This window comes from Malurus melanocephalus, unplaced genomic scaffold (assembly GCF_030028575.1).
Source record: "Malurus melanocephalus ecotype Western Australia unplaced genomic scaffold, MMel_1.1 scaffold_204, whole genome shotgun sequence".
Taxonomy (NCBI): domain Eukaryota; kingdom Metazoa; phylum Chordata; class Aves; order Passeriformes; family Maluridae; genus Malurus; species Malurus melanocephalus.
In genome coordinates this window covers 1,238,629-1,265,841 of record NW_026623436.1, presented here as the reverse complement: position 1 = coordinate 1,265,841, position 27,213 = coordinate 1,238,629, and the positions used below count along the sequence as shown (strand labels likewise).

The 27,213-nt window shown below is 41.5% G+C and overlaps 1 protein-coding gene across 1 annotated transcript in view; it reads right to left on the bottom strand.

Moving 5' to 3' along the window:
* Nucleotides 1-27,213, bottom strand: part of ME3 (malic enzyme 3) — a 118,172-nt gene that overhangs the window by 48,249 nt on the left and 42,710 nt on the right. The window contains exons 2-3 of the mRNA XM_057373659.1: nucleotides 3,654-3,787; nucleotides 2,187-2,336 (exon numbers count right to left, since the gene is read on the bottom strand). Coding sequence (XP_057229642.1) covers nucleotides 2,187-2,336; nucleotides 3,654-3,787 — 284 coding nt within the window. The remainder of the gene's footprint in view (nucleotides 1-2,186; nucleotides 2,337-3,653; nucleotides 3,788-27,213) is intronic.

The window sequence follows — 27,213 nt, the reverse complement described above, 5'->3', positions numbered from 1 at the left end:
TTGGACATCCTCTTCAATCAGGTGCTTGTTTTTCCTAAAACACCAGTAAAATATATTTATATAAGGGACATTTTGTTTTAAATACCTTCCAATTAAAAAAAAAAAAAAAAAAAGTAGGTTAGAAGAATCAGCTTTTCAGATTGCCAGTGCAGCACAGGATAATGGGATGGAAAGGGCGAAAAATTCAGATTTAGATCTAGATCTTAATTACTGAGATTCCCAAATCTCCTGGTCGCAATGATTTTAGCATTGACATCCTACCTTGAACTAAGTATCTTTCAGACCAACTCCTAATGTACATAATAYACTCCAGGAGAAAATATATACTCCAAGACAGTACGAGTCATATTGAAAAAAAAAAGCATATATGAATGCTTCCCATTTTAATCTCATCACTTTACATGATATAACAGCTCTTTCCCAACAAAAACATTCTTTGTTAAAACAGCTTGATTATAACCAAATCTGAAGCCAGACTGAAATTCATTCCACATCTTCAGGGAAACAAACTCCCCACCATAGGAAATCCAGTGAACCAAGGTCATGGTCACTTGCTCTTCCCTGAAGAAGCCATGGGCTGGAATMCAGAACAGACCCAGCACAAACTCAGCAGCAAAACTGTCAGACTATGAGAACAGACATTCCTATCACATTGGTAAAATAATGTGGATTTAAAGCATGAGAAAGACATGAGTTACAGGAAGTGRAATTCTCCAACAGCAACAATTACAGAAAGAGTTCAGTATGTGGAAGGACATTCCTGCTTCCTTGAAGATAACAGTGRATGGAAAATAAAAGAAGCAAAGCTCACAAATATTGTTTTAACTTATTGCAAGGTAAAGGCAGCTGGGAGGCAAAGACACAGTGGCCGTACAGCAGGAATTGCTGCATGATTATTGATCAGCTGAGAACCAGCAGTTTCTGCATTAATATTGATTAACTGAGACTCAGCAGTGTGCCCTTCCCTGCCTGAYAGTGCTCACAGCTCAACACCTGAAGACAGAGTCTGGGCTCTCTTATCTCTGCCACCTTTTATTCATGCCCAGAAGTGTCCTCCCCCTGTACAAAGTGCAGATCCTTCCCTGGTTTCCTCATATACACTGAGGAGAAGGATTGGCTAGATGAATGACTTCACCACAGCCCAGCAGATCCCAAAGTTGCATATCAGGGCACACAATTACCTGGGATAGACACAAGCCAAAAAGCAATCCTGGGGGACAGCTCACGTGATGGAATACAGTGACTTTATTAGGAATTTTCATGACAAGCAGGAAGCAAGCCAAGATAATCTTATACATAATATGTTACTAATTATCTGTCTACACAGCCCTTATATCTTCAAGGAGTGCCTCAGGGACCCCTGTGACCTAGACTCAGTAGAACTTGCCTCAGTTGCCCCACCTGAAACACCACTCTCAGCTGAAACTGCAGTCAAACCTCATGCTTGTGAAATGCTTTGAAAATGGTATTATTCCACTCCTTTACTTTGCATTTTTCTATAGCAAAAGCTAAAATGTTCATCTGCCTACTGGTACGTTTTGAGGACAAAAACAAACTAAAACTTGCAATGAAAACTGAACCCTACCATTGAATTTTCAGGCTAGGACTAAAATGTACTTCAGAAAAGTAACAAGGGATTTATCTAAGCATTAATCATTAAAAAGATTGATGCAAAATGGGGTCTTCCAGCGTGGTACAGAGTGTTTAATGTTGCATGAATTTACACAGTGACTGTACTGAGTAGAGAGGGAGGCACTGATGCAGATCATCATCCATGAAAATGATTCTAATGGGGTAGTTTGTGGAAGTGCATACAAAAGTCCAAAATCAGCACAATGTATCCAAAACCCAACAATTACTCAAACAGCATTGCAGAGGGCACTCAGTGCTCCTGAGACAGCAGATGGGAAGGGGTGCAGCTGTAAGCTCAGKGAGCTGTTTGGGGACTGTACAGTACTGTTTGAGAACAAAACCACTCTGTTCACTGTTTATAGGAAGAAGTCAGAGCTATTCTCGACTCCCCAACTCATCATCAAATGTACACACACGAAGCTGCTTGCTGGTCCATGTTTTGATGAGGGATTGAGTTTTAGATGTTTAGGGCCACCCACATAAAGCTGGTGTCGATACAAAAGAAACACTCACATGAAATTTAAAAAAGGGGCAAACACAATCTCTTCACTCACCGTGGTCTCCTGAAAGCCAAACCATACTGCTGACAAGCCAGGCCAACTGTTGGAGTGTAAACTATGGGCATGAATTTCTCRATATCAGAGGTCAGCACTCGGTAAAAAAGCTTCTCATTCCTGTCTTGCAGTGTCATAAGAACAATATACCTTTAAAGCAAAATAAAATAATTCTATATCAGTATTCATGGTTGTCCAGAGTTTCATAAAAAGCAGTTGTTGGCTCATGCAGTGTGGAGTCAATTCTCCCAAGCCCTGACACTCCTTTGTGCTGTATGATGAGCAGATACTTGGAGCAAAATTTCCCAGAGAGCCTGACCAGCTCCTCCATCCTCTGTGACAGCTCACAAAGACTCAGTAGGGTTAGTTATCACACCCATGTACAACCTTGGAATTGTGGAATTTGCATCAAAAGGCACCGTACATGGCTATCAATGTATAGTTTTCAAGATCAACATAGGTATTTGAGACACAGAAAAGCCAATGCAATTTGTCTACAGGGTAAGAGTCCTACTGCCTCAGTCCTCAGATCAGTGGCAGCTCAGAGAGATGGAGATGCAAACCCTATGGTCCCACACAGTGGGGATCAAAACCATCTTCCATCAATAACCCTGATGAACAGAACTGGATGCAATGAAAGCTCAGGAACAGAAACATTAGTCAATACACACTATTGCTTCTGTTTTATTTTTTCCTAACCCTGACAGTTTTTTTCTGTTCTTCTGTCCAGTATTTCAGTGAGTGTGTTGATAAGCATACAGACAAGGTACATGGAGTGCATATGTTCGCTCTACCTTCAGAGCTCTGCTTTTTTTCTTATTCCCAAAGTGTACCAGAACTCTCCAGCAATGCAGTGGCAGAAAAAAAGTAACATCAGTGGACCTGTTGGAGCAGGTCGAGAGGAGGGTCATGAAGATGATCAGAGGGCTGAAGCACCTCTCATTTGAAGTCAGGCTGAGAGAGCTGGCATGGTTCAGCCTGGAGAAGGGAAGGTTCTGGGAAAACMTTCTAGCAAGTTCCAGTACCTAAAGGCCACCTAAATAAAAGCTGGAGAGGGACTTTTTACCAGGGCATGTATTGATARGACAAGGGGGAATGGCTTCAAACTGTTTAGATTGGATATGAAGAAGATTTTTTTAGGTGTGAGCATGCTGAGGCATCGGCACAGGTTGCCCACAGGAGCCCAGGAAGTGTTCAAGGCCAGGCTGGATGGGGCTTTGAGCAACCTGGCTGAGTGGGAGGTGTTCCTGCCCATGGCAGGGGGCTTGGAGCTAAATTTTCAAGGTGCCTTTAAACCCAAAACTGCTCCATGATTCTACTGCTGGAGAGTAGGAACAGCTGCAAAAAAGCGACTCARAGGGAAATGTCTCTCTTGAAGCAGAATCCACAATTTTTCCTTGAGGCTTCCTTAAMGAATACTGAAAAGTAAAGGAGGAAGTGAGATGAAATAAGATGTTTTTGACATACTTGTCTAGATCGTTAGATTTGTTTTCAAAGTTTTTCATCACACGAAGGACTTGAATGTCTTGGCTCAGGAAGCAAGGAGGAAGGAGGCCATGAATTCCCAGCTGCAGCCTTTCTTCAAGAGTAAAAGCCATTCCCTAGGAAGAAAAAAGGAAGGCACATTCAAATGGCATGATATGCACTATCAGCTAGGATACCCAAGAACAGAGCAAACAACAGCACACAGCCCCTGTGGGCCTGGAGGCAGTGCTGCCCTGCAGGGAGTGTGGAGCTCAGACCACCCAAACCCTGAAGCTTCTGGATTAGCAGTCCCAACACCAGTAGGGCTTTAATGACTCACACTCTTTTGCCATCTGRATTTGGTTTATTTCTATAGTGTTTTCAACTTTGTAGGATAAATATTCTTAGTATTTCTTTCACTTCATACTCCTTTTATACTACTTCATTAGCTCATGCCTGCCAGTTTCCACAGCCTTCCTGGAAGCCCAGCAATCATACCCCTTTACAAATCACATAACATGTTTAGAATCATAGAATCTAAACATAACATGTTTAGAATCATGGAAAAGACTTCAAAGAYCATCAASTCCAACYGTTAACCYATCACTGCCAAGTCCACCACTGAATTATGTCCATAAGCACCACATCCACATTGCTTTTAAATACCTCCAGGTRTGGTGACTCCACCACTTCTCTGGGCAGCCTGTTCCAATGCCTGATGACACCTTATATGAAGAAWTTTTTCCTAATATTTAATACAAAYCTTTCTTARTGTAACTTGAGACACTTGCTTCTCATTATATCACTCGTTATCTGTGAGAAGAGACTGACTCCCACCTGGCTATACCTTCCTTTCAGGTGTTGTAGGGAGCAATAAAGGTCCCCCCTGAGCCTCCTTTTCTCCAGGATAAACATCCTCAGTTCCCTCAGCCACTCCTCATCAGACTTGTGTCAAGGACTTTACTAAAGTCCAGGTAGACAACATCCACAGCTTTTCATTCATCCACTAACTGGGTCATGATCATAGCAGGAGATTGAATTGGTCAAGCTGGGCCTGCTTTTAACAAGCACATGCTGCCTGGATCTGATCCCCTGCTTGTCCTGCACATGTTGCATGATGGCTCTCAAGAAAACCCTCCCCMGATGTCCTCTCAAGAGGTCCTTCCCCAGCACCAAGGTCATGCTGACAGGTCTGTAGTTCTGTGGATCATCCTTACAGCCTTATTGTAGAAGGGGTTTGCATTTGCCAACCTCCAGACAGCAAAGATTTATATTTGGATACTGCATAGTATACCTATCTCATCTACTTCTGTTACCTTATGGTTTACCACCAGACACAGAATTTTTTTTCATATTAGACACACATTATTTTTTTTCATATTAGCAGTGCAGAAGACAGGCCATGAGGATGCTTTCTCAGTGCTGACCCTTTGTTTAAAATACAAGTAGCACRTAGAGTGCCACAAGTCTTTTAAAGTAACTGACACTGTCCCACAGCTGGAGCTCAAATGTCAGATTTTGTAGGATGACCCTGCTCTTACAGGACAAGTTCACGCTTCCTAGACAGAAACCTGATCATGTCCCGTGCCCGTGCATGCAGGGGCTGATGCTCCAGACCACCAGCAGTGCCCTGTGCTGGATTCAGCCCGATGAACAGCAATGGTAAATCCATTCTGCAGTCTTCAAAGAAGATTATGAGAGTCCTTAATTAACTGGATTTCTGCTATGCTGGTAGCAGTTTAGACAGAGGGAAGGAAGAAAACATTTTCAGGAGTGTCTAAGGAGCTTAAATCCTAATGAAAACTTCACCCTTAACTAACCAACTGACTCATATCTTGATGAGAAGCTGGCAGTAAAATATCCAAAATCTGTAATTATTGAACAACATCTACTCAAGCACACAGACGCATGCTTGACAAAATGTTAATGAGCAGCTTTATGGCTGCATAGCTGTTAAACTGCTTTTTTCCACCATGGATTTCACATTTCTCTATGACAAATAACTGTTACAATTGCAAGAGAAAAACTGAGGATGTATCTGGATGAACTTGGCTTTGGCAGCCTTCCCTCCCCTCCTGGCGCTTGTTCCCATCCCTGTGCCATCCCAGAGGCTGTGCCAGTACGAGCATGTGTGCCATCACATGCTTAATCAGCAAGAGGAAGCACCTGGCTTCAAAATAACCAGGTCAMTCGATCTCAGAGCAGCTCCCCTGGCTGGTGATGCACCATAGATGGCTACAGGCATTGGCAAACCTGGGCACAGCCACTGGGGATGTGARTAACTGGAAGAGCCATTCATTTGTAAGTAGTGCAGAGGCTGGCAAAAACGTTTGTCAAGCTATCAGCAATGCCAAGGAATTTGTGCCAGGACAGAGGGAAGGACTGAAACTAATTTCCCTGTTTACCAGATCCATGCTTTGTACGTACATGGTGTGACACTCCTTTCATTAGTAAAACGTGCACTYGTGCAAATTAAAAGAAAACAAAAGCCTTCATGTATTTTAGAAAAGTTATTCAGCCTCCAGGATAGCTAGAGCTATCTCAAAAGCATTTTCAAAGGTTTTTTTCTGCTCTCTATCTGGATAGAGYGAAGTATTTTCAAAAGTCTTTGCTGTAAGAGCACAGCAGAGAGAAACCGCTTCTCTTGCAGCCAGCAGATGAGGARTCAGCAGTTGTCTGGGAAGCAGGAGGTCAGGATTTTGCTGCCAAGCCCAGAAACAGCACTGAGGTCTCCATGGTCATTTTTGAATGTTATACCCAGTATGTGGATGTTGCTGCTGAAATGCCTGACATTTCTGACCCAAATTTCCTCCCTGGACACAAGAAACCTTCCCCCAAATGAGTTCCATAGCAGAACTGGTACATTCCCACAAGATAAAAGTCTGAGTTTTTGTAAGTCATCATTTCTGAATTTAAAAAAAAGGCAACATGTTTCCATCAGAAAACTTGTAATCATCTGCATTCTTCAAGCTGGAAACTTCTGAAATGCTAGACTAAGATCAACATCGGAATCAGCTCTGAATCAGTATTTGGATTTACACTGCCAATATTATRTCAGAGCAGGGAAAATACAACTACTGTGAATGTCAAAGTTTATCTACAATGAACGGATAAAAAATAATACTATTAAAAACCATTTACTTCCTGTGACCTTTGAACATGGAGGACAGATAATGAGACAAAGAAATATTTGGCAGTAAGTATTCCATTTGCTTGTCTAGAGAAAGTCTCATCACAGGTTGGCCAATCCAGGTGCCAGACCTGCTCCCTGCTCATCCCCTAGAACAGAAATGAAGCTCAGCTAACACAGTAAACCTGCAGTGGCTACTCTTCTGAAAGAGATAGAAAAGCACAAAAACAGTGTCCTAAGCATTTCTGCACCTAACCACTGAAAATATTCTTGTGGCAATTTTTCAATAGGAAATAAAGTTCTTTCAYTGATTTTCCAACACAATAAAACAGCAAAAAGTTGTAATATTTCATCAAATTATCCACACATCTAATAGAAGAAAAACTTTCTGTATATCAGCTCATTTCTATTCAAAATAATACCACAATGCCTTRCAGAAACAATAGCCTGAAGGCCACTGTAGTAACCTGTTCTTGTTTTCTGGTGGGTTGGGCTCTGCCTCATATTATCTCCAACCATCCCACAAGACCAGGAGCAGCTCAGACTGCTCAAATGGTTYAAACACAGCCACAGTTGTGCTGTGAGCAGTCCAAGGGTAAGCATGGCAATAGTGACACACCTCTAACTCACTGCAGTTCTGCATTTATTGCAGTTCTGCATTTATTTGAACGAGCTATACCAGTATAGGCATCTTCGKACYGGAGCAATCACAAACATGTGTGATRAGGAAMTTGCTGCCTCCMCAACCAGTTAAATCTCCAAAACACTTTTCAGTACAGAGCTGGTCCATCATCCAGTGCTTCTGGGGCAGAGTTGGGAGTTGAACAGAAATTGCCAGCTCTGACATTAGGRCTGCTTTCTGAAGTTTCTGTGAAGCTCTAGAAGTAGGACCCCATGGTGAGGTGGTTATATTCACTGAAACAGCACAGCGTGAAATGAATTTGGAAACACATTCTGCCCCAGATCAAAAGCTCAAATTCACTGAGGTATTGCTATGTTTAAGATTAAAGCTTTTAGAGTTGGATTTTTTTTTTTTTTAAGACTGCCTGAAAGACATATTGTACCACCCTTTTTCTGGTCTTGAAAGGTCTAATGATTTGATGATGAGCCACAACCTTGCAGAACTAAAGGCAGGTGCTCAGATTAAATTTTAAATGTGTTGGAAATGAGTTGGCATGGAGAGGGCGGATGCCATTCACTAACCAAAAACAAAGGCAAGAATATCAGCTGCCCACACGGCTTCACGCTACACAGGGGCTGAGTGAGGGGTTTTGTTCTGAAAAAGACTTACTGCAAAGAACCTCAAATGCTTCTGTTTTCACATCACTGGCAGCACCAAGGTTGTTATGTGGCAGGTCCCTCTTTGCAGTTCAGACCCATAAAAGCCATTTATTTCAGAAACTGAAGGGTGAAGCCAATTCACAGATAACGATTAGTTTTATCACTGTCTGCACTTTCCAGCTTTGAGAAAGGGTTGTTTCACTCATGGCTGGATAGAAGCAGGAGGGATGCTAGCATGGCTTGGATTTATAACTTGCTTGTTATAAATCAGTCTTCTGTAGGTRGGAACAAAGAGACAAATGAGAGTTCTTATGGTACCAGAAAACTGTTTTTAAGGTAATGGGTGCCTCATCAAGGGTTGAATTATGCTTTTCCTAGTGTAGAACAACTGCAGTCTGGTGTGACTCAGATACTCTCCAGCTCATAAGCACGTTTTTGGAGCAAARTCTTGGCTCGGTTCATCTATTCATATCCCGGTGCTCTAGAGAGCAGTGAGCAACCACAGCACAGGCAGGGCTCTGGGACTTCTCAGATGGCCAGACCAGGGGTTTATGCAGTTTGTAGAGTCCCAGCCCATTGCCCTTTGTGATGYTGGGACTCCAGCTGCAGTACTCAGGAAACTTTTGGGACCACATCCCTCGTCCATGCAAGGAAAGCTGGTCTGGCAGTCTCTGAGCTGAGTAAACAAGTGAACATCTCCAACCCTTTGGCAACAGTCCCTGGAACTGGGAACTTCCTAGTCTGACTAGAGCAGAGTGCTGGAAGGGTACACAGGGAAATACAGACTCAGAGGGATCAGCACTGCAGAAGCAGGTGCAGTTAATCCACTCTTTTATAATTAATATGTTAGCAGCCAGACTAGAGAAGACCTAGTACTCGGGGAACTTAATAAGCTTATTCTATACAGAATAACGAAATTGTATACAGAATAAATAAAATATACAGAATAAAATACATTTAAAAATAAAATACATTTAAAAAATATTTTCCAGTATATATAATAAAATTCTATAGAATAAAATTGTAACACTGTAATGTGTTTTCCATAGATATTTGCACCTGTCCAGTTTTACGGTTGGGATGTACTTTGATAATCTGCAAGCAAAAGTCCCTCCCATAAGGGGTCAGCACCAGAAACTAAATTAATCCCCACTGAGACTGCACACAAGGGGTGGGGAGCAGAGAGCAGCAGCAGAAAACCTCCATTTTCTTCACTGAGAAAGGTTTTTCTACAAAGATCAGATTGTACTGTGACCTCCTTGACTTCAACTGACTTGATAAGCTTCTTCCCAGTGCTCCTCAGCTACTCAAGCTTCTCTTCCTGGTGTGGATGGACTGACAGGMACTGCATTCTACCCTTGAAAAGCTGTATCTGAAATAATACTTGCATAAAAAGAGTGAAGGARGGACATCTGAGGTCAGTCCTTTATTTTCTCATTTTAAATGCCTTCTAGCCTCATATTACCTTTCATTKGTATGCGTTTGTGCCCTTAAGCTTGGGAAAAACCCAAACCTGTAATGCTTTGGGGTATGGGGAAGACATCTCWGAAATCTGGAAAAAAGAATCCCCAGTGTGCCTTCTCAGCAGTTATTATTGGACAAATCTTAGTTGACTGTGAYTTACAATTCTTCTCACAGTGTCTGTTCCTCTGTCTGAGTTCACAGTCACTAGTTRAAAAAATCTCTCACCCTCAGCCATCCCCTTTGTAACAAAATGATATAATAGTGGATTTCTAATCCTTTCATATTGTTCTTCCTTCCTCTCCCACAGAGACTGGGAACACTAYTGAAAACTCCAAGACAAAGATAATTAAACAAATCAACTTTGTGTTTGTTTTAGCTCCTGGGGAACCATCTTTAATGAGGTCCTCTAATTCAATTACAACGTAAGTTGTCCCTAGTATTAATTAGGTTTTACCAGTAACTCTTTTGTTTTGTGCAAGTAACTTTTTTTTTTTCCACTGGATTACATTTCTATTATTTTTCTCAGTGACTTTTGGTTTACACCAATGTAAGACTGAGCAGAACTGGAACTGGAATGAAAAAGTCATTGTGATAAAGGGACCTGATCCTGCACAGTTTGTCTCACAGAAGCAAATGCTTTCATGGTGAGGACATTCCTGAGGGGCCTGTCACAGGCAAGATGTGACAAGGTCTCAGGGAAGAAGCAGCAAAGCCATGCTCTTCCCCCGTGTTACAGGAGGTTTACTTCAATAAATAAAACCCATAAGAAAAATGTCTTCAGGGATTTATTAATTAATCCATAGGAGGAACTGCAATGCCAAACTCCCTACGCCCTGCAGTGTGATTTCAGACTGCAGGGGTACAGCTCTATACCAAATTTAGTGGAGAACTCATTATGATTTCCTGCAGTTTGTCAGCCTCCAGGGCAGCAATTTGTCCTCCATACAAAAAAACCCAAAATCTATATGCTAGGGACGTTATGTGTTTTGTCTGGAAATAGGATTCTGTCGCATTGAGGAAACCAGATTTTTTAASAGTGAACTACAGAAACTTCCCCAAAGTACAGCTTGTTTGGCACACTTGCTTCTTCCCACAAAAGCAGTGCTTAGATCCTCAAAAAGTTCTAGCCAAGCTAATGGGAATATTTCTTTGGCTCTATGAAAGACAAGTAAGTTTGACATTTCTTTTGATTTTGACTAGATTCACAAATATGTTTATGTTGCATGATGTGTCTAAATACAAGCTCAAGTGTTTTTGTTAAAGGAGAAGAGTAAAAGCACTTCATGGAGAACAAGACTGCCATATGTAGAAAAATTAGGTGTTACGGGGAAAAAAAAACCCAGAGAAATCCCAAGAAATTATTAAGTGCAATAGAGTAGCACAGAATCCCAAATGGTGTAGGACACACGTGTACATGCAAAAAACAGAGTAATGATGACCCTATATCATGAAGTACTTGCTGTTTGCTCCTCATGTGCAGCAAAATATTGTAGAGAAGTGTGGCCTGATGGAGTAAGCAGCAATGAGGACATCAGGTTTGGGGCTATGACCAAGCACATGGGCAGAATACTGAGGCAAACCCCAAATTCCCAGCCCCGAATCAAATACATCCTGTGGGATCCTGGCACACAGATTCTGGTGGATTGGCCCTCCTAACYCCAAAGCAAATGAAGACTTCCTGGTGTATCCCCTACTTTATTCGCAGTCTCCCTGGGTAATTTCACATCAGTTTTACACCTATGACTGTCCAGCTTTTCATGTCAATTACTGAGTGAAATGAGCTGGTCCAGAATAGAAATGGGAAGCTCACAGTCCACATTCATATGTCTCAGCTAAGGGGGAAGCTATTATTTCTTCCCATGAGGAAACAGGGCAGGGTAAAATCAGTTTCTGCAGGCAGTTTGCCAAGCACTAACCCCCATATTTCTGATGGATTGTGGCAGTTACTGTGATGTTGGMGACACACTTTTCTCCCAAATATAATGTTGCCAGTAGACAGGAAGAATTGAGCATAAATGACAATGCTTGCATTCCTAAGCCTATGAAAACCAGCCTTCATCATCAATTTGAAAGAGTAAGTATGTCTGAGAAGAAAGACCAAGRCAATTCTAAGGTTTAAATGTGATCCAAAACATTAGGAAAACAGTTTTAAAAGCCAGTTTTACAATGYCTGGAAACTTCTCCCATTGTAAATGCAGCTGATCATGTGAAATGTGGTTGCATCCAATTTGTGTCTGGTGCTATTGAGAGCACTAACTTCCTTCTGAGGTCCCAGTAAATGACATAAAATTAGGCTTGTGCACTTACTGCTCGCACGCAAACTGCACCATGCTGTGGGTCTCTTTCYAATTTGTATCTCATTTGCTACTGCCACCCCAGCAAATGGGGCTGCTCCAAATTTAGCCTGGAGCTGGATTACAGCTCATGGATGCTTGCTGATGCTGTAATTCTGTTAAACGCCACTGAAAAGCACTGCCTAGGCCATACAATAAGCTGTTTCACAAGAAAAACGTTTGGATGGAAGCTGAATTTTAATGAAATCAAGAGTAGTTTTGCTACTGACTTTACCAGAGAGGTTTTCTCCACTGTACCATTCCTATGTCCTTGTCCCTGTCATTCTTCACATGCTGGTTCTACCAAAGCAAAGAAAGATACCATAGCAGCAGCTTCTTGAGCAGTATCAGATGTTTTTGTCTGATCCAGGACAAGCAGGCTTGGCTCCTGAACCACAATGTGGAGAGCTGTGAGAGGAGATCTAACATATGTCAGCTTCAGAGCATTTGAGATGTTTACAGAACATTCAGATACCCTCTCAGATAAAGGACTCTGGAGAAATACAATGTTTTCTTTTAAAAATTAGGAACACAAGACATAGACAAGGCTCTAAGTAAGAAATTTGCCATCTTAGTAAAATAAACACACTAGAAAAAACACCCTGAGCTCTCATTCAATGACACAACCACCACTTGAAGGCAACTAACATGCAGGTAATCAGAGCATCCTGCATGAAATCTGTGTGACCCTCCATTTCCTATCTGAGTCATTTGTACAACTTTTGTTTTCCCCTTTCTGCTTCTGCAGTCCTGCATGGCAAGGTCATTGATGGACTTCAACCCAGGCAGCTTATGCTGGGGCTCAACAGACAAATTGTTCCCCAGTGCAGTGCCCACTGGCACTGGAACACACCAGAGGCATGCAATCTCAAGAGTGTCCAGCTTCCCTCTGGAGATCTCTGTGCAGTCTTCATATGGCAGCTCAGTCTTTAGGTGTGCTCTATTGCCATGGTGATATTTTTCTTCCCATTTCTCAGCTTTCCACAGACTCAACCCTGCACTGGTTTGTCTTTTAAGGCATTAAGCAAATTGCTTCCCTCTCTTTATTCCAGCATTTCTCTGCATTTCACAAAACCCCCCTTTAAGACTGACAGGTAGCTAAACCTAAAGCTGCATATATGCACATAAACAAATACATGTGTGTATGTATATATATATATACACACACATATATACTAAACCTTAGTCCCAATGCACATCTTTTTCCAATCCAGCCTAAAGCCAGTCCTAAAATGATCTCCGTGCTGACCTCAGGGGCTGTTGCTTTGCCAAGCACATGCTTTCCTAYGCACATGTGGATCAGCCATCCAAGTGTCCAAACTACTTTTGGCACCATCAGGCGAGTAGCTGGCCTACCGTGACTACCCCTTGACCCATCCCCTTGYCCTCCTTGACTGAAAACTTCAAAATTTTAACTCCTTTTCATGCAGAGAGGAAAAAGGAAGATGTATGAAGTGATCACATACATGCAGTCTGACCCTCTGTGTCTCCAGCTCTCACCACCTTTGCGTGCACTCTATCTGCTATCATTTCTTTGCTGCCAACTCAATGTGAGCTGTTGCTAAATTCTGCGCAGTTGAATGCTCAGCACTCGGCATACTTGGCTTCAACTCCGAAGCATCTGCAATGCAATTTCTACAATAACACAATACAAAATGTTACATCCTTTCTATCAAATTTCCCCTTCAGGACCTCTAAATGTTCTTCCAATTATATAGTCCTTTTATTTTCCACTTTCTTAGCTCCTCAAAATGTCAGTTCTATTGTTTCCATATGGTGCGAGTAGACTAYGTCCAAATATTCCAGGTGACAAAATACCTCTAATTTCATACAAGGGCTTTAATTTTTATCACTTTCTCAAGACTGAGCTTAACAATTTTAAGTTTCAAAAGCACACACTGCACTAGAAAGATATTATCACGAAACTATAAATCAAATACCTAATAAAGTTCCTGAGATTTTTTWAAAAAGATGTTCAAAAATGAAACTCCCATCCTCCTCTTCCAACTGTTTTTAATCAAGGACAGTATGAAACAAGTTATTCAAGTTCAGARGGAAAAAAAAGCACAATTACTCTGAGATAAAATTTGAAGATTAAAACCCTCTTGATTCCTTGAGCTGTTTGACAAACATTTCTGTGGGACAGCAATTGCAGCAAGATGTTATGAAATATTTATGTCAGTTTGTAACATGCGTGATCACATGTTGGTCAAGACAGCTGAGCTGTTCATTATTGCTAGGAAGCTGTAAATCACTCCTCTGGCGAACTTTCACATGAGTTTCGAAATAAATTGGTTCTGTTCTTGATCCCATTAGATGCTATAGCTTAAAATGCAAATAATATTATTCTTGGCATGGCTGCTGCCTGTCCATCTCAGCASAATTACTGCAGCCTGTCCTAGCATGGACAAGTTTTGTCCGAGACCAACGGAGCAGTTTCCTTCCTCCAGCAGAACATTTATTCCTCTGTACCCGAAACAATCTGGCTGAATGACACAAAGAGAAATGTGACCTCAGTAAGGGTAACAAACAGTCCAGGCTTCTTCAATACACAAGTGTTATCCCAAAATAATTTGATATATGGATGATCAGGTGAAGGCAATGGCTAAAGCATTGATTTCATTCGTGCACCTCTGTCAGGAAACACCAATCAAACCTTCTAACCTGCTGTTCAAAGTGGGGTTTCAACTTAATGATACCTGCCTTGCTAAAAAGGGATGTTGCAGTGTGGGGAGCATTGGAGGCAGAGTCTGCAAATACTGGGAACACTGACATGATTGTCACTCATGACCTGCCATGAAAGACCTGTATGCAGGACATATTTTTGGGAACAGACCCCTCAAACTCAGGTTTGAAGCCAAAGTTTTGATTCTCCTCCACCTGGCACCACAACAATGCAGCAACATCAGAGTAAAGCAAAAGTAAAATGATTTTTAATTTCTCAGTGTTTGAAACAAATGAAGGCCTGGATAATCTGAGCCAAAAAGTTAGAAGGATACCTTATATTGACCTTTAAAAATATAAAGGGCACTTATAGGAGGGATGGGGACAGACTTTTTAGTAGGGCCTGTTGTGATTAGACAAGGGTTAGTGGCTTTAAACTGAAAGAGGGTAGGTGTAAATTGGACAAAAGACTTTTTTTTTAGAAAAAMMWTYMWWWTTTTTTACAAGGGCATGCAGTGATGGGACAAGGGGGAATGCTTCAAACTGAAAGAGGCCAAGTTTAGAGTAGATACTAGGAAAGAATTATTTCCTRTGAGGGTGGGAAGACACTGTATGTAAGAGGTTGCCCAGAGAAGCTGTGGATGTTTCAGCCCTGAAAAATGTTCATAGTCACCTTGGATGGGGCTTTGAGCAGCCTTGTCTAGTGGGTGACATCCTAGCCCCTGACAGGGGRTTRGAAYCCYCTGAAAATGATCTTTAAGGTYCCATCCAACCCAACCCAAGGGTCTTATGTTCTGGGAAAACAAGGCTACAATTTGCCATCAATATGATTTGGCAGTTGTCAATGGTTATATGGAGTTTTATCACATTCAGCTCCTTCCTTCTTGGCCTGAAACTCAGATATAAGAAGTTAACATGCTGTCTATGAAATCTGAGAAAGGGAGCACCCCTTAAGTTGTCAATTACCCTTACATTTAGCATTGAACAAAATCTAAAAAGTCACACTCTGCTTTGTTATTCCTCACAATAAAAGCATGGTTGTCAGAGTACCTGTCTCATCAGTACACAGAAGTGCTGACTTTTCCAGGTCAGTCACTAACCAACGTTATTTCCTTTCTGGCAGTGTGGCTGACTTGCYGCCACATGGCAGCATCCTCTCCAAACCCAGGAGAAGAGCTGGGCAATTTTGACTGACTAAAGGATGCTCTCAGAGGGAAGTCCTGAAGCTAAGAAGCACACCAAGGAGGTGCTGAAAGTTATTTAAGAATGGGCACACACATGCATCAACAGCCTCTTCAGTAAATAAAAGCAATAGGCTGTACAAAAGCCCATGAGCCCGAGAGATGGAATCCCAGTCCTGATATCTGTGTGGGCAAGAGGATTTTTCAGTGCAGCTCTCCAATATGCATCCAGTATGCAAGGGTCAGGAGGAAGTCAGTGGGATACTTCAGACTCCACACCAGGAGCTGGTTTGGTCCCTCCAGGGCCCAAGGGGACCCTGTGTGAGAACTACTTGGGCATGAGCACTTCYAAGATCAATTGCACTCCAATTTCCAGAGCAGTTACAACTGCTGTACTACAACTCAGATGTAGCCTGCTTATCCTGTCCTCTCTCTTCTGATTTTCTTCCACAGAAAATGTACAGAAGTTGCATGGCAGAGGTGATAACGAATGCCAGATTATCTCGTGGCAGTTGCTATTTCCAGGATGTATCACTCAGAGCTTTCAAGAACATCAGTGAACATTTTGTTTGGGCTGCAGAACTGACACGCTGTCATTGTATTTCCTCTGATGACTTCCTGAAGCAAGGTTTTTGTTTTTGCTAGTTGATAGTAGATGTGTGCGTGCCAGAAACTGAGGAAATGAATACCATTAGTGCCAAACCTGCAGGATGAAGCTGATTGCTGCCTCAGCACACAATAAAAAAACTTGCACTATAAGTTGATTTTTTTTCACAGTTAGTAGTAATTGTTATAAATACTTTAATTATAGCATTCTGTGTACAAATAATGCCAGTAATAAAGAAAGATGGTCCTTCAGACAGTTCCTACACATTTATTGCTTTAGCTGAGTTAGGTGACATGGTGCACACTGATTTGAAGATCATAAAATCACTGCAGCTGGCACACAGTGGTGACCTGCTCCCTTTGCACAGTGGTGACCTGCTCCCTTTGCTGTTGTGATGCCACCATCCTTCTGTTCCAGTGTATGCACTGTTTCCCAGCCAACCATGTTGAACCTTGAGTCTTGCTTTTTAAAGAAATCAGTCTTTAAAGTTGCTTCCAACCCAACCCGTACTAAGRTTTAGTGGACCAAGCCCTTGGATACAGATTGAATTTTGATTTAGAGCTTGATCTCTGAACCACTGCAGTGTCTGGTGGGCTGAAACAGGGCAGATACCATATCCCAAGGCAAACTGTGTGCAAGCTTCACACATGTCAAAGATACCTAGCTCTGGAAGAAGCTTTCAGAGACTGTGAAGAAGATCCTGGATGTGACCTTCCAGAAACAGCTCAAAGCCTTCCCCTTCAGCAACAGTATCCMTAACAATTCAAAACAACCTTTTATTCCTAAAGTCCTGTCAACTCAACTCTTCAAAAATGCAAAGGACAACAGAGAGCCTAACCACAGAGGGAGTCTGGACTCCCCAAAGGAAGGAGGGCGGTGTCTCTGTGTCTGAGTCCCAGGATGATGATCAGTGATATGAAGTCTAAAGGTGAGCAGTTGCTTGTCTAAAGACAAAAGCACTGAGTTAATCCTTCTGCTGGAATAAATTTTTAAAATTAAAACTTTAAAACCAATTTAGAAGTTTGTCTGAAAGCCACCTCYTCCGCCCAAGGCTTGCAGATTTGTTCTGAGCCTAATGCAGACCTTCACTCAGCAGCAGGCTAGGGTGGAAATTATAAAGCTGACATTTAGGCCTGGCAAAATCAAACCCTGCATGTACTGAAACAGAAAGCAAAGTGGACTAAACTTCCTTTGTTCCTTAGCCAGAGATTTTGGCTTAGCACTCAACCCAGTCCTTCTTTCCAGCTTAAGACAAAGTGGACTCCAGTGGTAAAACCCTGGCTCCACAGCAAAACTCATGTTGAATCCAGAGCAGATCAGATATGATAAGTCTTCAGAATTTATTTGCTAGACAAAAACATAAATTTAAACAATGACAATTACTCCATTATTATTAAAAAATAAAACCTTTCTTAAGTGAAAGTTGAAGCAATGGCAAGACATACCAAGGTTCAATCATACTAAACCAGGAAGGTCCTGTAAAGAGCAGGGAGTAGGACTCAATGATTTTTTATAGATTGCTTCCAACTGGAGATATTCTATGACTCTATGATATTACAGAATTAAGGTTTTTAAAAAAAAATGTAACTTTTGTAGCAAAAGAAATGTTGCATTATTAAGCTACATTTCTAGGAAGAAAGCCCCATAGTTTTAAATTTATGGAGAATCAACAGAGTCAAAATCCAGTATCAGGTACTGGATGGAACAAATGCCAATGAAGTGCAGTCTTTCAAACTTAAATATTTTAATTTCTGCTCAACTTTGTGTCTTTKGATTTGAATTTAGTTAGCAGGTACAGTATTTTCTGTCCATTTGGGCTAGCAATAGTGTTGGAAAACAAACTCATATTTGATACAGGAGAACTAGTTTTCCTTCTCCATTCTTTTACCAAAAAAACAAATAATCAAAAATGAAATCTATTTAGTCAAAATAAAAATKAAATGAAAATAAAATTTAAATTTTCTTCATGGAAATAGAACCACTTCCAGAAGCATTTATGTACTTGTAGATGCATGAATATATCTACTTGGATTATCAAAGATATATTTACAAAATACGTCTCTAATTTAATTGTGTTCAGATGCCAGAGATTTAATAGAGCTCTGCCTAAATACTTCCACAATTCTGACTGAAAAGATAGTAAGAAACAGCATATGYTCTATTGGCTGAGTTTTATTTATTTTATAAATTAGTTTTTCTCATAATATTATTCTGAGAGGCTGGGTACACACACATGCACATGCATACAAAACAAAGAAGCCATAAAAATTTATTTAAAAGAAACCTCTAATTTCTAGCCAAATAGCCCTAATATAAAATCAGAGCAAAAGCATCTGGGAAAGGAAAAGAGAACACATATGAATGGATCTAGACCAGCTATCTGCCTGTTCAACTAAAAATAGTGTCTTGGGGCTGTCTTCTGATAACAAGAACTTGCTTAYAGACAAACACGTGCATAAGCATTGCCAGCCAAGGAGAAAAACATGAAGAAAAAGAAAGGAAAAAAARTCCAAAATCAGGTTTCCTGKTTGTTACAGGTCAGGTCTCAGTGAGCCAGCACTTCCCTCCAGATCATTTATTCCAGCTGGATGCTGTTTTTGCACCACCATGTTATAACCAGTGAGTTGTTTCCACTACAGGGATTCACTTTGTTGAGGGGACTATGTGAGTTTTTCTAGGTGTACAGTTTTTTGGACAACCAAGTTCCTCACCTTCTGATTTTAAAACCTCTTCTGCAATTTCCAAGGCTCAGAACATGCCACTGTATGAAAAGGACATGCACATGCGTGSCATTGATAATTTTGTTAATGAGTCCAGAATCAGTAGGAGGTTAGTGTCCCTAACAAAAGCACTAAAGGTAAAATGGCATTTTGGGAAAGCCTCTACCAGTTATTTCTTCTACTTAACCATGAACAAACAAAAAGAAAAAAATAAGTTAAAAGTGAACACACAACACATTTTCACACAGAGCCATGCAAATATGTCTTTTCTCTTGATTTTTTTTTTTGTTTGTTTGTTTAGAGGAAGAGAAAATAATGATGTGCAGGTATTAAACTGTACCAAGGAGACAAACATATTCTGTTAGCGTGGTTTTGTCAGCAAGCATTTGATTACTTGGAGCTTTCTTTAGAGCCTGGAGCAGGGCCAGGTGGTGACTAGTGGTGGCACTGAAAGAAGAGGAACAGGGTGGAAGTCAGTCACCAGAAAAGACCTTTTTTGGCTTGTRTTTTGCCAGGTTGCTTGACAACATGGCTGATGGCTACAGCTCCTTTTCATCAGCTACAATGCGATTCTTTCAGGCTCTTTCTCAGCTCAGCCTTATTGTCAGCCCTGGACACAGCCCAGYGCTGAGTTCTGCAATGAAGTCACCATAGAAATGACATGGTGAGCATGTACTGACCTCCCAACTGTGCTTCCTGGTCCTGAAATAAATTTGAGCTCAGTTATTACGGCGCCTCTGATTTAATAATTGGCTTTTGGGAGACACTCAAATGCTTCAAATGGAATCTTTTCTTAGGGTCAAATCCTGTCTCTATTGTAGCRTATGGGAATTTTGCCATTGGACTTTAATGAGACAACAATCTGGCCATTAATCCATGAAAATGTGCTACTCTAGTTCACACTGCCCTTCCATTTAGGATCCTGTTGTTCAATTCACTCTGAACCAGCTTGTTTTCACTTTCAAGATAATTGTGCAGACTAAAGAGTAATTCAAACAACAAATTCAGCAAGAGCAGGCATTAGCTGCATTAACTGTATGGCTGCTGGCTGGACACTGCTAAACCCCACTGCAGAATCTTCCCAAACCTGCTAACACTCACTAAGTCACTGAAAAGTCTCAAAAAGACAACAAAAGCACCATAAACAAGGAATTTCTGTGGTGCACAGCCTGGCACCATGATTGTCTTTCATGTTCAAGAGCAGGAGCTGATTCTTTAGGTCAGGAAACACCAAAAAGCAAATTCTCTCTAGGTGTGTATCAGGGCTCACATTAGTGGGAGTGTACCTTAGGGCAGACCTTCCAAACGGCCTCTTGCACATCCTGGCTGACTTCTAAAAGCTTCTRTCTATCATAACATATTGCATTTTTGTAGTCTTGTTTGAGTTGTAGGTCTCTGATCATCTTCATGCCAGATACAAATGTTATTTTAGAAATGTCTGTACGGTGTTCAGCAGATGAGCACTTGTGTTCCTAACCACTCTTCACAGACATGCTGAGAAGCAATTCATGGACTCCTGGAGCTCACAGATTAATCACCAGTGGCACAGCAAACACAGCAGATTTTCAGAGGTGACCAGGATCACAGTAACTCCYACTAGTTTTAAGTCTGTTAGACAACTTTTCCTCCCTTGGCAATTGCTCATTACTCTCATTCACATCTATTTCTAAATTATGCTCCTGGTCTTCATTCCTATGACATTTTGCAGCACCTAGAGAAATACCCCTATAAATACAATGGCAGATTTCTCTGTGTGGAAGAGGGTTAAATAAAAGAATATCCAATTTTCTGTGTATCTGGTTGATAAAACATAGGATTTCTCTCCTGTTGCCTCTCATCGATCCTGTTTAAGTGGTCTGGCACGCTCTGAAAATGCACAAGGGCTCTATTATGTACAGGCAGTAGGTACAGCAGGTTTCACTGGACTGTAACTGATTTGTTTCAGATGAAGGGATGCTGTTAACCACCACTGTGAATATAATTGCTTAGYTGATTTCCACATTCTTGTCATTGTTGGCCTGGCTACTGCAAGAACAAGCTGGTGAGGAATTCCCTAATGCTCGTTAAAAAAAGAAAAGAAAAAAAAAAGGAAGTCTTCAGGTCAAACCGGGAGTTCATCCAGACATGCCCACACCAGAGGCAGTACAAATACGCCTTCTCACCACTTCACTGCTTTTCTTCTGCTTCTCCTTTAGACCAGAACCAACTCCAGCAGGAGAGATCCTCCAGGTGAAGAGGGAAAGGGACCTTTGCATGTGGTCAAAATACTGAGGTGTCACTCCAAGTGAGCTCTGGGATGAACAATATCTGGTTCCTCCTGTGACACGTGGCAGGGGGCTCAGAAGCCTTAACACATTCTCAGTGCTGGCTGTTGCTCGCAGTCAGTCCTTACACAAAGCACAACTCTGCTCCTGATGCATTTGCTCTGCAGCATGTCCTGTGCTATTAAGTTTGTGCAAAAATGCCCAGACTTTAACTGAGAGCAGAGCTGGGTGCTTCCACCACAGCATAAAGAAACACCACACAGGGTCTCGGTGGCTSTGGATTTGGCTCCCTCCCCTCTCAMAGGCTCAGAGCAGAACATTTCCACTGCAGTCTGATGGCACCTGCAGCCTCCAMCACAGACTGAGCCTGYCTGTRTCAGACATGATWCACACACGGGGGTCATGGACTCTGCTCCAAAGGCTGTTGAGCAGCACAGTGCTAAGAGTGGGAATGGTATGGGGAAGGTATTTCCAAAGGTGTAACTGGAGAAGTCTGGTAGTCCATGGGGTACTGGGTATCCAGGTGACCTTAATGCCTCCCCACTGCCAGTTCCCACTGTATTTCTAATCTAGATTCCCTGGATTTTTGTCAACTTTTTCTCTCTCATGGAAGACTCACCTGCACACCCTTCCTCATCTGGCTTACTCTTCAAAACACAAGAAATGAAGGCCTTCTGTTTTTACAGAGGCTTTTGGACATGTTTGTTTCCTCCATTTGACAAATAATGTCAAGTGCACACATAATTCTTCTTAGACTGGGAATCCTAGGCTTGTTTTCTTACCTTTTCACTTATCTYCTTTGTCATTATTATCTAAATATRGGGTATACCAYATTATTMATTTCTCAGTAAAACTCCTTAGTAAATAAGGTGGAAACACTATCATTTATAGCATTTTGAACTTTRCTTGGTTTAAATAATTARCCAACATAAATTCTCCTTATGAARARAAMCAAACCAAACCACAAAACACTGTGGTGAGACACAGYCCTTTACAGAAACAGCATTTAGTATTGATAACTGTGTTTGTGAGCATTGCTTACCAGCAGCACAGACACATMAGCTCAATGCACTCCAGGTACCAGGAGAGGGCTGTGACCTGCAGACTGACTGAAAGAACAGCAGCATATTTCTTCTCAATAAATGCAAAAGTGTTGTTCTGGACAATGAACAAACYCAGAAAATCATTCATATTAGAATGACCCTTGCCATGCATCACAGCCTTAAGGGTCCAAAGCACACAGTAAAAAAAGACATAGGAGATCAAAACAAAGCAATGAAAATAGGTGGGCTCTGTCCCAAAGAGACAAGTGGTACAGAGAGGCAGGAGATAGCAGAGGAGCAGTACTGATTAGCAGSATGAGCTTCATCCTCAGCACAAGCCTCACAGTACTCTCAGCACGCCTGCTGCCAAGTCAGTAAGTCAGCTCAAAAATATTTGTTATGTTAAAGTAATCCTCTGGGCAAGTCGTTTYAGTGTAGGATGACATTCGTCTCGGAGGTAAAACACAAAGGATCTTTGGCTGAATTCTTATTGTGAGTGACATGAAGAAAAACCCCTCGCCATAGGACACCGATTTATTGCCTATGGCCCCATTGAAATGTCTGCATAGAAAATCAGGCTACTCCCATCGAGCTGCATGACACCCAGCTGGGCATGCCGTGCAAATGAGGAGCTGACAGTGCCAGCTTTGGCAGTCACCAGGCCTGCTGAGGACAGACATGGCTAAGCAGGACAATCATCCTATAGCATAACACAGTCAAGCGATGCTTCATTGGAGGGACATTGTTGAACARACCCTATGGATCTATACAGCAGAGTGGAAAAGAGTGCATGTTCTTTGTAAAAGCAAGAAAGACCGAGGAAGAGATGCTCCAGATTTCTGTCTTGCTTCATRTAATTGGGATGCATTACCAGCTGCAGGAGGTATGTAACCAGCATAAATTACTGCATCATTAGCTACCTAATAGGCAACTGTTGCTCTCGGAATTAATTGGCTGAGCCAGGAAGGGTAGAATAAAAGTAGACAATGATACTGTATGAGATGTTTTCCTTCTAATACCACTCAGTAGCAGCATTAGACCACCCCCACCTAAAGGCTGTAAGGAAAAGTTTTGGGATGTTACTACAGCAAAGGGTACAGGTGGCTCCTAGTAATATTCCATCATCAGGCACGTTGTGTTGAGTCCTATTACATTCTTTCATGTATTTTGTGAATACATCACTGATCCTACAAATATGACATRTAGTAAATAATTTGTTAAAAGATTAACTCATTTTCCCAATAGCTCACTTCCCATATACATTTTATTGCGAACATAAAGGCATTTCAGCTTTCTGGCACTGCTGCTACGCGAAGTTCACAAGTTGAATTTTGTGGTCTGTGTCTGAAATGTACAAAATGACTTCTCAGTTTTACTGCGTCAAAGGGAAGTTTCTCCAGACTGCAGAAGTGCAGTCAAACATGGGTGTTTAGTTTCAGCCTTGCAGGAAGGGCTGAGAAGCACACGCAAAGCACACTCCCGCTAGCACAGCCCTGAAGGGGGGGGGTCATAGGCTAAAGGTTTACAGCACTTGCCCTAAAACAGGAAAGTGATTAAGTAATTGTTTCTATACTGGACAAAAAGTTAAAGAAAGCCTTGAAGGCCAGGCTCAGTGGTAAGCAGATGGAACCCACCGAATACTTTGTAAAGTTCCTTCTCTCCTTGAACTACCATGGCACCTTTGGGGGACATCTCTGCGAGTGAGACCCAGAGCAGTTGTTTTGCAGGTACCAACAGAGCAAAATCCTGCCCAAATAGACTACAAAGGATAGGAAGTCCAGCTTCCATGTCCAGGCACACAGAAGAGCACAAATATGTACCTGCAAAACAAGCAATGATTTTGAGAGATGTGGTGCTTAGGGACGTTKTAGTGATGGACTCGACAGTGCTGTGTTAAGAGCTGGACKTGATCTTAAAGATCTTTTCCCACTAAAACAATTCCATGATWCTGTATCAGTAGCTTAACTTGCTCAGTAGTAATTTTTTGAAAAGTTGGTTGGGTTTCAGTTTTGGTGGTGCTTAAAGGGCATTCGAATGTGGGGAAAATGAGAGAAAGCAGAAAATATTACCAGAGAATGACAGAGGCTCGTGTTGCAGGCTGCTTTGAATCAGGAGTCAACATCTGACAATAAATAAAAGAAGCCATGCAATGAGAATCAGCTGTGAACTKCTCTGACTGCAAAGACTGGTTTGATTCATTACAGAGAAGTGAAGAAAGAATAACAGCACACAGAAAAACCAGAAACAAAGCAAAAATGCTTCAGGTTAATTCAGATAGAGAATACTAAAAGCCTAGATGAAAGGAGAGCTGTATGACATTTCAGCATAAGAAAGACCATACACTGGAGATGCTATGCAAAAAGAAGCTGATACGTGCAGATATACTGAGTACAGCCTTTAGAGAGASACAGAGTGCTTGCTTACATTGGGATGGAGGCTGCTGCAGCTTACAGTGATCCAAAAAGGCAGGTGATGAATTACCAAGTTCACCATCCTAGGTACAGAGGGATGAGCTAATAGATACATAGCCTTTAGAAAGGTCAGGTATGATCCTATCTAAAACAGGCTAAATTGTAGCTCAGAGAAAGGTCTGCAGTTTGGAAAGAGATTTGCATGTGGAGAAATACAGGATGTACATYACACATAGATGATAGGAGATTCACTTGTAGTTATGATTAAGGTCTCTCAAACAAGGGAAAAGAAGGGAGAAATGGCAGGACACCTTCCCCCAGCAAGTCCTCCAGTGAAAAGAAAAAAAAAAAAGTGATGAGAGTATGAATAGAGGCAAATAGCCACAGATGGTAAAGGACATTGGGGCTTCAAGAACACAGATGCATGGACTTTGYTGAAGTTGGCAGAGGGTAGGTTAGAAGGATGGGTATAAAATACTTTGAGGGTTTTGTCCCTAAAACAAGGAGGTCTTGTCACTAGAAATGTTTCTCTCAGTGGAAATATGCAGTGTGTACCACATGGTTATTTAGACCACAGAGAAATGCTGCATTTGAACTTTKATTACAGAAGACAAAACTTCCATATCACTAGGATCTGATCCACTAACTTCCCATTCCTCGAGTCACTCCTGTTCTTTCGGAAAAGAAAAAGTGATGCAAAGGATTTATGACTTTCTTAAAGCACAGCTCAGCTGTAAATATGAGACAGGGAGAAACTTGCGTGAAAAAAACAGCAAAACCTCAGAAAGGGTAGAGACAATGGAATGAACATAATCTGTGAGTGCACAATTCCTGTCCCATGGAATAGGAGCATCTTGATATGAAAAACCTATATCAGCCTTAAAACAGCCATAAGGTATGAAGTCTTGCACTCCTTAGAAATCAACACCTAGCCTTCAAACACCTTGTTGAGGAATCTGCCCAGTCCAAAAGCTCCATGTGTCTGCATCCACCTCTTCATGGAGCCTATGAAGGAGGCAACACCAGCAGCAGCAGCAATACTGGGCTACCCTTGTGGGATCTGGAGGAAGGTTTTAAACTAAGCAAGCAACCTCCTGCCGCCAACATGAGAGCTGAAGGCAGCCGTCAAGAGGGAAGATTCCCCACAGCTCAGGGTCCTTCTCTCATTCTTTTGGTTCCTTCTGAATCCTCAGCAGCTCATCAGGGCAATTCTCCAACCCAGAGCCAAAACAATTTGAACGCTTATAACACAGCAGTTATTGAACATTTCCCCCAATAGCATGCGCCTCAGTTTATAGTGCCCTTGACTAACGCAGGGCCTTCCCAATTCTGAACCTATAGGACTGCATATTTTAGCAGTGTATTCATTTTGTATTAGAAAAGCATTCCTTAACTGTAGCCAGATGTTCACTGAACTGTGCAAAAATGCTTTTTCTACCAGTGCCACTTGGTTTACTCTTACATCTGTTGCGTAGCTCAGGAATTAGTAGAATGTAAAACGTTTTATGAATTCCCTCTGCTCTCATTCAGTGTTAATTTATTCAGCATGTTCTTCTAAAACCACATGCACGTTTTTTCCATTTCTTCTAATTTACTTGCATAACTTAACTCCCAAAGCTAACCTGGAAAATTCACAGAAACTGGAGACGAACCCCATCCACCTATATAAAAGCCTGGTCCATTTCTTGTTCTAGGGAGGATAATTTCCAAAGGGTGAAATCTGACCTGACTGAAGTTGGGGGCAAAACTTCCAGRGGCTTCATTAAAAGCAAGTTTGGCTCAAAACTACCCCCAGGACTCTTCCCTCACCCCTGTTATTTATGGTTATGACACACCATCCACTTTATATGAACATGTTTGAATCACTATTCAGAACTTCAAAGCTCCTTGGACTGCACTCAAGCCTATACACACCATAATGGCATCATGGAATTATTARCATCTCAGTTTGTTATTTTCCTAGACATTTCTTTTCTGTCTGASACTGAACTTTCCATCTTATTTTCCCTCCTTTAATCTCAAGAAGTAAGCATGGGTATAAAATTTGCCACATAAATCCCAAATCATCTAGGTTTTTTTCTTTTTTTGGAAGTTAGCAAGGGGAAAATGACAAGCTGTAATTACCACCTTACTCTCTATTGTGCGAAGCCYGAATTGCTTCACATTCAACATAAATGGTAATTTTGTTTACTAAAAGAAATTCTGACCTGATTTCAATTTTCTCCTTGGTTAAAAAGGTGGCTGGTTTTTACATGGAAGGAGGGAGAAAACGAGTACTCAGAGCTGCCTATGTGGTACAGACTTAACAAGTAAGGTTGTGAAAATCAATGAGYGGGAATTTGCTGTTTTGGATTCTGCATTTCCATCATTCCGATTTCAGGCCATGCTCACGGTGCCAACATTAATCCACAGAGAGCAGCAGCCTCTGCACATCTTGTGCTTCCAGCTGAACTTGCTGCWTTAAT